Source organism: Elephantulus edwardii, unplaced genomic scaffold (genome assembly GCF_000299155.1).
Source record: "Elephantulus edwardii isolate Elephantulus edwardi_28Jun2011 unplaced genomic scaffold, EleEdw1.0 scaffold00041, whole genome shotgun sequence".
NCBI lineage: Eukaryota > Metazoa > Chordata > Mammalia > Macroscelidea > Macroscelididae > Elephantulus > Elephantulus edwardii.
In genome coordinates, this window is record NW_006399791.1 from 6,283,323 (window position 1) to 6,297,298 (window position 13,976).

The window sequence follows — 13,976 nt, forward strand, 5'->3', positions numbered from 1 at the left end:
TTTAGTTGTTTTTTTTTTTTTTTACTTCAGGGATTTTTTTTTTTTTTAGTTTTTTTGTGTGTGTACTATTGAATTGAATCTGACTGGCACAGGAGGAGATTGCCGCTCCTTCTCCAGGTGGATTCAAACTGTGCACCCTCAGGATTGTAGCATCAAATCTATTCTTGAACTGGTTTTTAAATTTCAACCAGAATAGACACAAGGTCATATTTTGGCTTTTGTGAACTTGTTTTCCTTCTCCCTACCTTCAACTTGAATGAGCTGTAGGGAACACTAAGGCACAGAGAGTTTAAGTAACTTGTTAAAGGTCACACAGCTAGTAAGATAGGATTATGATTCAAATCCACACAGAATAACACTTATGTTTATGCTTTTTACCTCTACAAGGTAAATGTATCATTGTTTTATGAGAGCTTTGGTGGTACCTAAGTGATAACTATAAGGTCAGTAGTTCAAACCTACCAGTTGTTCATAGGAGAAATGATCTGATAATATTCTGTAAAGATTCAAAAGCTCTCCCATGAAGTCAAAACTGACTAACTGACTCTCCAGCGGGTTTTCAGAGGCTTTAGATCATGTGGGAGGAGACAGCCCAACTTTCTCCTTTAGAGCCATTGGTGGATTGGAACCACCAGAAAGGTTCCCCCTTTGAGGCAGCAGCACAACCCTCTGTGGACTGTGCCAGCCCAGGAAAGCCTACGGGACAGTGCTGCTTTGTCACAGACTCACTCTCGATTAGAATAGACTTGAACACACAGAGCCTCATTAATTTTAGTTTCTTTAGTTATTGAAGAGGTTACATTTTTTTCATATTTTTATAAATTGCTTTTATTATATGAATTACCTATTCATACCTTTTGTTTATTTCTTTTTCCCTTGTGAGTAAGTTTGTTTGGTTTGGGTTTTTTTTCCTTTTGGCTATTATCAATGTTTTGTTTCTGGGAAAATGTTAAAGCCCAATAAGCTTTGGTAGCCTAGTGGTAAGAAGCTGCATCGTAGTCCCAAAGGCATACAGTTCATATCCACCATCTGGTCTTTGGGAGAAGAATGGGCAATCTCCTCCCGTGCAATTTCCTGCCTCTGAAAACCTACTGGAGAGTCAGCTGTGAGTCACTTCTGACTCAACAGCACATGACGACGACAAGAACAACAACAACATAGTTAACTTTCTTGGTGCTTTCTAAAGATAAGGTCATGGCGATTCATGCTGCTGACCAGGCCCTGCCAACTTCTCCAGTCTCTGCTCAGGAAATCACCACCGAGAACACCATGCCCTACTCATACCCAATGCTGACCCCAGAGCAGAAGAAGGAGCTCTCTGACATCGCTCATTGCATCGTTACTCCGGGCAAAGCCATCTGGCTGTAGATGAGTCCACTGGAAGCATTGCCAAGTGCCTGCAGTCCATTGGAACTGAGAATGCTGGGGAGAACTGGTGCTTTTACCGCCAACTCCTGCAGACTGCAGACGACCGCATGAACCCCTGCATTGGGGTAGTTACCCTCTTCCATGAGATCCCCTACCAGAAGGCGGATGATGGGCGTCCCTTCCCCCAAGTCATAAAATCTAAAGCTGGTGGTGTGGGCATCAAGGCAGACAAGGACGTGGTACCTTTGGCAGGAATCAATGGCAAGACCACCACCCAAGGGCTGGATGGGTTGTCTGAGCGCTGTTACCAGTATAAGAAGGATGGAGCTGACTTTGCCAAGTGGCGCTATGTGCTAAAGATTGGAGAGCACACCCCCTCAGCCCTTGCCATCATGGAAAATGGCAACGTACTGGCCCGTTATGCCAGCGTCTGCCAGCAGAATGGGATTGTGCCTATTGTGGAGCCTGAGATCCTCCCTGATGGTGACCATGACCTGAAGCGCTGTCAGTATGTAACTGAGAAGGTGCAGGCTGCCGTCTACAAGGCTCTGAGTGACCACCACATCTATTTAGAAGGCACTTTGCTGAAGCTTAATATGGTAACCCTAGGCGACTCCTGCACACAGAAGTTTTCTCATGAGGAGAGTGCCATGGCAACTGTTAAAGCACTGCGTTGCACAGTGCCCCCCGCTGTTACTGGGATCACCTTGGAGAACATTAATAAACTTTTCACAAAACGTATATCGTCAAATTATGTGTAGTCTGAAGCTGAAATAGATGGTAATTTTGATCTTTCTTACTGTTCTGTGATGTTCTTCTTTGGTGACTGATAAATTTCTTTTTTTGTTCATTTTTCAGACTTGGAGATTCAGGTAGCAAAACTCAATCAGGACACTTCTGAACCAGCAGAACAATGTGGTACATCACCGGAAAGAGCCAACAAAAGTATTTATCATACTCCCAGTTGGGGATGAAACTGGCAGAGGGACCTTGAGTTAGAAGGGCAACATGGACTCCTTCCAGGAGAGAGCAGCAACCCTTTTCCCAGGAGAGGGATTTAAGCCAACTCTTGGACAGCTATGTAGGAAAGAAGTCTGCGTATACAGAATGTGGGAAAGGCTTTAATCGGAGCTCCTATCTCATAAGACAGGTGAGAGGCCATATAAATGCATCGAGTGTGGGAAAGGCTTCAAACAAAGTTCAGACCTTGTCACGCACTGGCGAATACACACAGGAGAGAAACCCTACAAAGGCAGTGGCTGTGAGAAAAAATTCAGCGACAGCTCAACCCTTATCAAACATGAGAGAACCCACACAGGTGAGAGACCCCACGAGTGCTCCGAGCGTGGGGAGACTTTTGGGTGGAAGCCTCACGTCATAATGCACCAAAGAACCCACACGGGAGAGAGGCCCTACACATGCCTGCAATGCCATAAAAGCTTCAGTCAGAGCTCACATGTCATAACCCACCAGAGGACCCACACAGGAGTGAAGCCGTACAGGTGTGAAGACTGTGGAGAGCCCTTTAGCCGGAGTTCAGATCTGATTAAGCACCGACGCACTCACACAGGAGAATGGCCCTTTCAGTACCTGCCGTGTGGAAAGGCCTTTAGGGAGAGCTCTCATTGCGTAGCTCACTCACATGAGCACTCTCGCAGGAGAAAGACCTCTGTCCCGACTGCCACAAACGTTTGAGCCAGAGCTCACATCTGCTCACACACCAGAGCACACACACCGGCGAGCGGCCGTTTAAGTGCGATGACTGTGGGAAAGGATTCGCCGACAGCTCTGCCCTCGTTAAGCACAAGCGGACCCACACAGGAGAAAGACCCTATAAATGTGACGAATGTGGGAAGAGCTTCAACCAGAGCTCCCACTTCATTACTCACCAACGAATCCATTTAGGAGACAGACCCTATCAATGTCCTGAGTGTGGCAAAACCTTTAACCAGCATTCCCATTTTCTCACCTACCGGAGAACACATAAAGGGGAAAAGCCTTTTCACTGTAGTGGGTGTGACAAGAGCTTCCGTCAGAAAGCACATCTTTTATGTCATCAAAACACCCATTTAACTTAGGAAATGGTCTTCAGGGCTTCTGCTGTCTCCTCCCAGCTTTGGTGGTGTCTCTTAAGTAACTGAGCCTGGGCGTCAGTTGGCACTGGTTTCCTCTCCCTTTTCTGTCATAATGGAGTGAGTATGCCTATAGTGTCCACTGAATGGTCTGAACACAATAGGCTTCCCTCCAGAGTTTCTGTCTGGCTTCTGGGGAAATGCGAGTTTAATGGTTGATGGCTGGTTATGAAAAGAAAAGTGAGATAAATGTGCATGGTGGCTGGCACGCAGCAGGTACTCAATAAATGATCACATTGTTTGGAACGTTTGACTGTAGTCTGGGTGAACGTTTACAGAGGAAATTGGTCCTCCATTCAACTGGCAAGTGCACGTTTTGTTTCTGACAGTGGCAGTTAACTCAGTGTGGCAGCACTCTCCCCACTTCCTCCCGAGTACCCCGTTTCCATTTGCCTGTATTTCCTGCTCTCCCCCACACCCCCAGCCTACTCAACCTTGTTTTGAAGCAAATGCTGCCCTTTTTTTGTCTCATATGTCTGATTATTTTGAGGAACATGTTCACAATGGGTATTGTGTATTGTGTAAACCTGCCTATTGTGTGACTGAAAGATGGTCTCCAGAAATTGTCATTTTGAGGTTTGAAAGGTGTCTAAGGGCCATCATTTCATGATTCTACCAGTCCCTAAATGTGGTCTTTTTTATTATGTAGAATTTTGTTACACGTTTTTCTCTCATCCTGTTTAGGACCCTGTTATGATCCTGCTAGTGGGAGCACTGGTGGCCTAGCGTAAGGAGCTGTACTGCTAGCCCAAAGTCAGGCGGTTCAAACCCACCAGCTACTCTGCTGGAAAAGGATGGGAAATCTCCTCCTATGTAATTTAAAGCCTCTGAAAACCCGCTGGAGGGTTAGCCATGAGTTGATCCTGACTTGATGGTACATGACAACAACAACAAGAGGTAGCCAGGCATCATCTAGTTCTGATTTCAGGCTAACAAAAACTAGTAGCTTTTGGATTGTTTTCTTGAATCTTTTCTTCACTCTTTTTTTTGTTGTTGTTGCTGTTCTATTAATGATGACTATTTGGGATCTTTTATAATAGTGCTAGTCCCCTAAAAGGCACTCAGTACAAGGTTGCTTGCTTGTATCAGTCTTATTACTGAATTATGGAATTAGTGCAGGCCTTCAAACCCAAAACTTGAAGTTAGATTGGAAGTAGAAGACTTTGAGTGTTAATACAGAGAGTTAAAATGGAAACACCTTTCTCAATTTGGTGCTAAGTCAGGCATTAGTCAGCAGATGTCTCATTGCATGACAAGGCAGAATGTTTGTGGTCTTGCAACAAAGACATGTAATTTTATGGGCTCTTTGTACAGGCAGCTGCGAAGCAGGTTTGATGTCATCTGAGGCATATGTTTTCCCCACTCTCCCCTAAATTCTTGGAAAATATTCTCCAGTGAACAAACCAGAAGGACCTGGAAGAGGGCTGTCAAATTATGGAAACAAAGTCCCTGAGAATGTTAAATGCTGTTACAGTGATTCTTCTTGGCATTTAGCTAAAGAGGCCACTCTTGATTTCTAATTTGCTAGAACACTGGACTCTTTAGTTTTAGGTTAATGCACCTCTCTGATCCTTTAGGACCGTTCATTTTATGCACTAGTATACATCAGTTGAGAGAAGGTAGTGTATTGAAAGAGAACTGACTTCACTGAGGAGGTAATTTTTTTTTTTGTGAGTCTTGACCCTGGCACTCAAGTTGACCAACTCTCATCTTTTTATCAGCCCCTAGGTCCCCATCTTACCTACCATACAAGGTTGTTGTGAGAATCTAATCCTAACATTCATGTATGTGTACACACATACACAGCTATAGAAAAGCATTCTTGCTTGTAAACTGTGAAGTAAAATATGGCTAAAGTTTAATACACAATTTTGTTGCTAATGTGTTCTCCCCAGTGAACGCTGGCTAATATTTTTCCAGCTGTTCCATTTTCTCACAATGGAGGGATTTCTTTTTTCCACAGTTTGAAAAACCAAGTCCGGCAAATGCTAAATGACTCAGTGTGAGTCACACAGTTAACAGAAGAGCCAGAATTTGGCAACAAGCCCTCGATTTCCAGTTTGTAGTTTTTCTCCTCAATAAAATGGAAAACAAAAAACAAACAAACAAATAACATGGAAAACATCAACTGTGGGATTTGCTAGGGCACCTCTAAGTCACTACAGGACTCAAGTCTGAATTTGGGCATGATGGGGGGATTTAGCCTAAACTGTACGGCGCTCACTTAGAATGCTGTGCAAGACCCTTGGGTCCTCGTGGAAGGACAGGGCCGATGCAGCAGTTAATGAGAGACTTCAGTGGTCCCACCCTAGAGAGAATAGTGGTGTATTGTGAGCATTTTTTTCCCTTTCAAGTCTTCCCTCATCGATACAGCTTCAGCCAGCTTAGCTCCATTTCAGAAAAAGAGCTGTGGTGAAACAGTGTTAAATCCAAAATCCACTGCCCTCAATTGAGTTCCAACTCATGGTGATGTTCAATCAGGTTTCAAGGCTGTAAACTTTATAAGAGGAGACTGCCCATCTTTCTCCTTATAGCAGACAATGGATTTAAACTGCCAGAGAGGCACAATCTTTGGGTTAGTAGTGCAACTAACTCTACACTGCCAGAGCTCCCCAGACAGAAGGTTCACTGTCATGGAGTTAATTCTGACACATTTTTACAGGAGGAAGCTGCCTGTCTTTCTGTCTCAGAGCAGCTTATGGAATAATATCTGAATAGCCAGACTTTTGGCAGTACCACCTGGGACCTTGTTAGAAAACCACAATAGCTGACCCTCCCAGTGAGTTTACAGAAACTCTAATGTGCATGGAAGGAGTTTGTCCATCCTTCTACAGAGCAGCTATTGGGTTTGAACCCCCTGCCTTGCATTGATAGTGCAGCTCTTTACCCACTAGGCCATCAGAAAATTGTTAAGAGTTGCCAAGTTGGAACCAACTCATAGCTGACCCTATGGTGGGATTTCAGTGGAGATTGCCCATCTTTCTCCCTCAAAGCAGCTGGTGGATTGGAATAACATGCCTTTGATTGGCAGCATCTTTACAGCTATGCCACCAGAGTTCTTCAGGAACTTGTTAGAAATCCCAAATCTTAGTCCAGACTTTGAATCAGAAACCTTGAAAGTGGGGCTCAGAATCCTGTTTTAAGCCCTTAAGGTGATTCTGATGCATATACAAATATGAAAGCTGTTGTTATTGTTGTTATGTGCCGTCGAGTCGCTTGCAACTCATAGTGACCCTATGTACAACAGCCCTAAACTCTGCTCTGTCCTGTGCCAATCGCACTGTCTCCGATACACCCATCCCAATAACCCCGGTCACTGAATTAATCCACTTCATAGAGGTTCTTCCCCTCCTGCATTGTCCCTCCACCCTCTTAAAGACTGGTCCCTTCTTGCAACATGTCCAAAGTATTTAGACGGAGCCTTAGAATCCTTGCCTCGAAGGAGCAGCCCAGTTTGACCCTTTCTAGGATGAATTTGTTTTCCTAGCAGTCCATGGTACAGTCAATACTCTTCTCCAGTACCACAGCTCAAAGGCATCACTTCTCCTTCTATCCTCCTTAGTCATTGTCCAACTCTCTGATGCATAACAAGTGATAGCAAAGACCATGGCCTGTATCAGATGCACCTTAGTCTCCAGAGAGATACCATTGCTCTTCAGTACTTTGGAGAGGTCCCTAACAGCAGACTTTCCCATCGCAATAGGTCTTTTAATTTCCTGGCTACTGGTGCTGAGAGTGTTTACTGTGGAGCCAAGCAAACTGAAGCTGTGAACAATCTCAATCTCTTGACCATCCATCCTGATGCTGCCAATTTGGCCCAGTGGTGAGAATCTTTGTCTTCTTGACATTGAGCCTCAATGCATATTGGAGGCTGCAGTCCTTGACCCTCTGCAGCAAGTGCATGAGGTCCTCCTCAGTTTCAGCAAGCAGGGTTATATCATCTGCATATCGCAGATTGTTGATAGATCTTCTACCAATCTTAACCCCACATTTCTCCCCATTTCTCCCGGATAATCTGTTCTGCATACAGGTTGAAAAGGTATGGAGATAGGATGCATCCCTGGCATACACCCTTCCCAATTTTGCACCATGCAGTGTTTCCTTGCTCTGTTCTGACGACTGCCTCTTGGTCCCCATATATGTTTCTCATTAGCACGATCAAGAGTTCTGGGATTCCCGTTCTTCTCAGAGTCAGCCACAGTTTGTTATGATCCACACAGTCAAACGCCGTTGCATAGTCAATGTAACACGACATACATTCCTCTGGTATTCCCTGCTTTCAGCTAAGATCCATCTAACATCAGCTACAATATCCCTAGTACCACGACCCCTTCTAAACCCAGCCTGAACTTCTAGAAGTTCTCTGCTGATGTGTTGTTCCAGTCGTTTTTGGATAATCTTCAGTAGAATCTTGCTTGCATGTGAAATTAATAATACTGTTCTATAGTTTCCACACTCTGTTGGGTCACCCTTCTTTGGGATGGGAAAAAATATAGATCTCTTCCAGTCAGTTGGCCAAGTGGTTGTTCTCCAGATTTCTTGGCACAACTTCGTGAGCATGTCCAGGGCAGCATCTGTTAGTTGAAATATGTCAATTGATATACCATCTATTCCTGGGGCCTTATTTTTTGCTATTTCCATCAAAGCAGCTTCAACTTCTTCCTTCATCACCATAGGCTCTTGCTCATATGTTGTTTCATTAAATTCTTCTGTATCTGCTAGTTCTTTTCAATATAGTGACTCAGTATATTCTTTCCATCTTCTTTTAATACTTCCCGGATCATTTAATATTCTGCCTAAAGCATCCTTGATTATAGCAACTCTAGGTTTGAATTTGTTCTTCAGTTCCTTGAGCTTAAGAAATGCTTAAAATACAATCTTCCAAAAATAGGCTCAATTTCCATATTACTCCTTAAAAAATCAGCAATATTTGGTATCTAATGTTCTGGTCACTATTCCCCCTGTTGCTACTGGGTTGATTCTGATTCATGATGACCTGTATCCTTTGCAGTTGGTTTATACGTACTTTACAAGTCTTACTCTAATGTTCCCTCACCTTTTACTATCTTATAACTTACTGTGAAGAACCTGGCCTGTACTCCCACAGGTCTATAACTCCTTAATTGCATCCACTATCCCCTTTCAGCATGTGCTCCTGCCCCTTGCCTTCCTTATCATGGTACTACGGTCTAGAAGATTCAGAATTGTTTGGGGCAAGCTTATTCCCTAGTGTTCTCCCATACTTCCGTCAGAAGGCTGATAGTGTTATTTTGTCTCTCCTGATGTTCCAAAAACCAAGCCAAACCCATTACTCTCAAATCAACTCCAGCTCACATCAACGTTCCTCAGAGTTCCCAAGGTTAGAATTCTTCACAGGCAATAATACTTGCCATCTTTCTCCTACAGAATTTCTGGTAGATTTGAACTGCTGACCTTTTGATCAGCAGCCCCACACTAAATACACTAAGCCATGAGGGTGCCTTCTCATCAAGAGATCAACATCAAGTTAGCAACCACTATTGTTATCAGGTGCCATTGAGTACGAGCCAGTGACCCTATGAGCAGCCAGTCTGAACCGTCCCCTATCCTGCACCATCCTCATCATCTCTGACACACCAGACGCCATTGTGTCAATCCTTCTCATTGGGGTCTTCCTCTTTAAAGTCTTTCATGAGGTTGGATGAAAGATCACAGATCACATTGTATTTCTGTTCACTCACATACATTTTGTTTTGTGATACTGACTACCATCACCACAATTGAACAACCCTCTTTCCTCTTCCTTGCGATAATCCTAGTCTCCATTCATCCTTATTTCCTATTCCTGCAATTGGTGATATTTTATTTCTATCATTCCCTCTTCAATTATTGGCCAGAATACCTCTATAAGAACTTCCAACTGTTTAGTTTTCCTAACATACAGTCTGCCGCGTGTGGAAGCAGCACAGTAATTACTTGATTAGACCTCCTTTCTTTATTTTAATGCTGCTAATCCTTGCCTCATGGCCTGAATGGCTCTTTAAGCACTTCCAGTTTATTGCAGGAAATTTCTGAATAAGTAAATCTCATAACAACTTTTCTAATGACCTTGTTGCTTTTCTTCTCTCCTCTTTCATGCTGGTTTTGCCAGGTGACCCATTAAGCAGTGTGCTTAGTAAATACTTGAATGATTCCTTTGTCAAAGGATGGAGTCTCTGGCTTGCCAATACCATCCTGGCCTGAAACAGGATAGGAAACTACATCCCCATTAGCTTGAAATGATTTTACATCTCTCTTTTTGTAGTGATATGAAGCCCTGGTGGTACAGAAGTTAAGCACTCAGTTTTTAACGAAAACATTAGTGGTTCAAACCCCCCAGTGACTCTATGGGAGAATAATGAGGCAGGGTTTCCCTAAACACTGACAACCTTGGACGTGCCGTGGGCAGTTTTGCTGTGTCCTGTGGGATCACTATGAATTGAAAGTCACTTGAAGGCATCAAGGTTGGTAATTGGTTTTGTGATATGAGAGTATGCCATCTTTATTTAATCTATCCAAGTTTCTTCTAAAGGAAATTAATATGTAGACAATAGTAATGATTTGTAAAAATCAGATGGGAAGGAAAAGAGAGAATCAGGTAATTTATGTGAAATTCAGAGGTTTAGTCTCTAGAGGTGGAAGTTCTTTTGGCTAGAGAGAAGACGGAGAATGATAAAGCACAGAGCTGTGTGTGACATCCCTCAGAAGGGATCCTCAGGAGAATTTTTTAATTAATTTAAGATATTCTGAAAGGGTGTCCCACAAGAGGGCGCCAGTTAGAGGCCACTGAGGGCAACAAAAGCTCCATTATTAGCACAAACAGGCATAACCCCAAACCCGGCTAGGAGTGACACACACATTAAGTCCTTGACCTCGTGTGTGCTCATTGTCTGAGTCACTTACTGGATGACTGTGAGTAACCCTTGATTTTTTAGGAGGCAGGCTGTACAAATGGCACATATGGGGGCGGGGTTAAAGACTTAGTGTCTAGTCCTGGTAAAAGTCTAGTCCTTAGGCTGGTCAATCAAACTAGGTCCCAGTCTATTAAACTAGATAAAAATCCCTGTGGCTCTAACACTATCCCAGCCTGGGATTCTTGTACACCCCAGGACTGTGAAATGTGAGGACTGTGAGAGGCCTTTCCACAGGCTCTCTTTCAGGCTCTGAGAGGATGAAGGCATGTACTCTGCATAATCCAGGTCCGTCTCTCCCACATTAGCTCTCCCCAGATGCTGAGAGCAGATGTGGAAGCTTACAGATGCTAGCTGGATAGGCCCGTGACCTCTAGGCCTGCCTGATGTGCAGCCACCTATTCCTACCTCCTAACAATTTTTTATAGACAGAGGTCACTGGTTTTTAAAGTAAAAACTTGCAGAGTGATACTTAATGGTGGAAACCTGTCAGAGAAGGAAAACACAAATAATTTTCAATAAAATGAGCGATAGAAAAGTGGTAAGACAGTACCCTGTCAAAGGCAGAAAAGAGTCCTGTTTTGCTTCTCACTGTTAACAGAGTTTTGTTCCTAATACCTTGTTTTTCATGTTGAACATCTACTGATGTGTCTACCCAGATGTGTACTTGGGTTTTGTGCCCTGTTCCTTCCAACTCACAGAGCCATGAACCAGGCATACCTAAATGCTGTTGTAAGAGTGAATAAAGATAATGAGATTTCATATTTTTCTTTCTTTCCACTGTGATGATTGGACCACTAGCTTCCACATTGTTTTTCTCCCTCACCAGCCCCTATCAGTTTCAACTCTCAGATTCTTTTCAAACCTACCCATGTTTGCCATCTCCCCTGCCGCACTCCAGGTCAAAACAACCATTGTGCAGATTCCTGCCGTGCTTGCTAACAGGTCTCCCAGACCTCAGCCTTGCCCTTCTCTAGTTTCTTCTTGCAGGAATCACCATGATCTTTTAAAATCCTGTATCTTGTCATATCACTTTTCTGATGGGAAAACCGGCAGCTTCTCATTGCTTTTTTAAAACCTCAAATCCTTCATCTGACCAACAAGGCCCTTTTTTACACCCTTCCCCCACCAACCTCTTCTACTCTATGTTATTCTAATTTGTTTATTTTTAGTGAGCTCAGCCCTGTGATAGGAGGGAGTAATTTCTCTTGCTTGTCATTCTTGCCTTACAACAGTATTTACTCAATAAATCTTTATTGAATAACTGAATGAATGTTCACAAGTGAGGAACTCATTTCATGCAGGATACATAAAAGTGAAAAGACTGTACAGGTGAGTGACAGCTACCTTAAGGAGACTCTGAGTTGCCAAGTAGAGGAAAGTGAATAGTATTCTCTAGGGAATGGGGAGTTACTCATGGCGTTTCAGTAGAAGAGAGACATAGGCACTTTAGGATGTTTGATTTGTCAGCTATGCATAAGTCATATTAAAAAGGAAAAAAGTGAATATTTGATATAATCTATACAAAGGGTTTAGCAGGATGCCTGGCATGTAGCTCATTTCATTCACACACTCACTCTTTGCCATCGAGTTGAAAGAACTTATGGCTGATGTTCCAGGTTTTCAGAGGCTACTAAATGCACTGGAGAGCAGCTAGTACATTTGAAGTACCTACTTTTGGGTTATGAGCAAAACTTCCTACCTATTAGGCCACCGAAGCTCCCTACTAAATTTATGTTGTTGTTAGGTGCTGTCGGGTTAAGTGTGACTCATAGCAACCCTATGGATAACAAATCTGAATCCTGTCCTCTCCGGTGCCATCTTCATCATCTCTGACACACTTGAACCCTCAGCTACTGTCATTGTGTCAATACATCTTTTTGAAGGTCTTCCTCTCTTTCATTGATTCTTTACCTTTACAAGTATGATGTCCCTCTCCAAGGAAAAGCTTCTCCTAGCAACATGACCATAGTATATGAGACAAAGCTTTGCCATCCTTGCCACCAACAAGCACTCTGGCTACACCGTTTCCAAGACATAGATTTGTTCTTTTGGCAGTGCATGAGATACACAGTGCTCTTCTCCAACACCACAATTCAAAGACATCAATTTTTCTGTCATCTTTATTCATTGTCCAACTCTCAGTGCATAGCAAGTGATTGAAAAGTGATGGCTGAATCAAGTGCATCTTAGTCTTCAAACTGACTCAGTATTTGACGAGGTCCCTGACAGTGGATTTGCCCAGGACATTACATCTCCTGATTTTCTGACTGCTGGTACCAAAGGTGTTGATTGTGGATCCAGGTAAGATGAAAGCATTGATTATTTCAGTCTTTTCTCCGTCAATTTTGATGCTGCTTATTGTTTCAGGGGTGAGGATTTTTGTTCCTTGATGGTGAGATGCAATCCATAGTCTTTGATCTCCTGCAGCAACCATTTCAAGTCCTCCTCACGTTCAGCAAACGAGACTGTGTAATCTGCATAACATAGGTTGTGAGTCTTCACCCAGTCCTGATGCCAAATTAGCAATGGTTCCTTGGCCTTTTCTAAACCCAGTTTGAACTTCTGGCAATTCTCTCTCAATGGGTGTTTTAATTGTTTTGGGATGATCTTCAGCATTAGTTGCTTGCATGTAATGTTAATGATGATTTCCACATTCTGTTGAATCACCTTTCTTGAGAATAGGAACAAATATAGATCTCCTCAAGCCAGTCAGTGAGGCAGCTCTCCTCCAAATCCCCTAGTATCGACTGACTAATGAGCACATCCAGGGCTGCATCTATTAGTTGAAACATGTCAACTGGTATCTCACCAATTCCTAGGGCCTTATTTTTTGCCAATGTCCTTAGTATAGCTTGTACTTCTTTCCTTAGCAGTGGCTTTTGTTCAGCTAATACTTCTTGAAATTTTTTTAGTGTCAACCAATTCTTTTTGGTACAGTGACTCTGTGTATTCCTTCCATCTTCTTTGGACACTTCTTGGATCATTCCGTTTTGGCCGGAGCATCCATATCTCAACATTGCAACTTGAAGCTTGAATTTGGTTTTCAGTTCTTTCAACTTGAGAAGTGTTGAGCAAGATTTTTCCTTTTTATTCTCCAAGTCCAGATCTTTGCACATTTCGTTAAAATAGTTTGGTTTGTCTTCCTGAGCTGCCCTTTGAAATCTTCTGTTCATCTCAATTACTACAGGATCTTTTCCCTTTGTTTTTGCTTCGATGCTCTAATTAGCAATTTTCAGTGTCTCTTCTGACATCCATTTTGGTATTTTCTTCCTCTTCTGTCTCTGTAATGACCTTTTGCTTTCTTCTTAGATGGTATCTCTTATGTCACCTCATAATTTATCTGGTCTTCAATCATTAGTTTAATGCCTCAAACCTATTTTTGAGATGATTTTTTTCTTTTTTTTTTGAGATAATTTTTAAATTCCAATTGGATAAACTCAAGGTCATATTTTGATTCTTGTGGGCTTGTTTTAATTTTATTCAGGTTTAATTAGAACTTCTTGTTGTTGTTGTTATGTGCCATCGAGTCGTTTGCGACTCATAG

The 13,976-nt window shown here is 42.8% G+C and overlaps 1 protein-coding gene across 1 annotated transcript; it reads left to right on the forward strand.

Annotated features, from left to right (window-relative positions):
• The first annotated feature begins 1,475 nt into the window (after window positions 1-1,475).
• Window positions 1,476-3,446, forward strand: ZNF774 (zinc finger protein 774). Its single transcript, XM_006903608.1, is given in 5 exon segments — window positions 1,476-2,106; window positions 2,227-2,397; window positions 2,400-2,510; window positions 2,513-3,031; window positions 3,034-3,446. Coding segments are annotated over 5 exon segments (1,845 nt in total).
• Window positions 3,447-13,976: the final 10,530 nt, after the last annotated feature.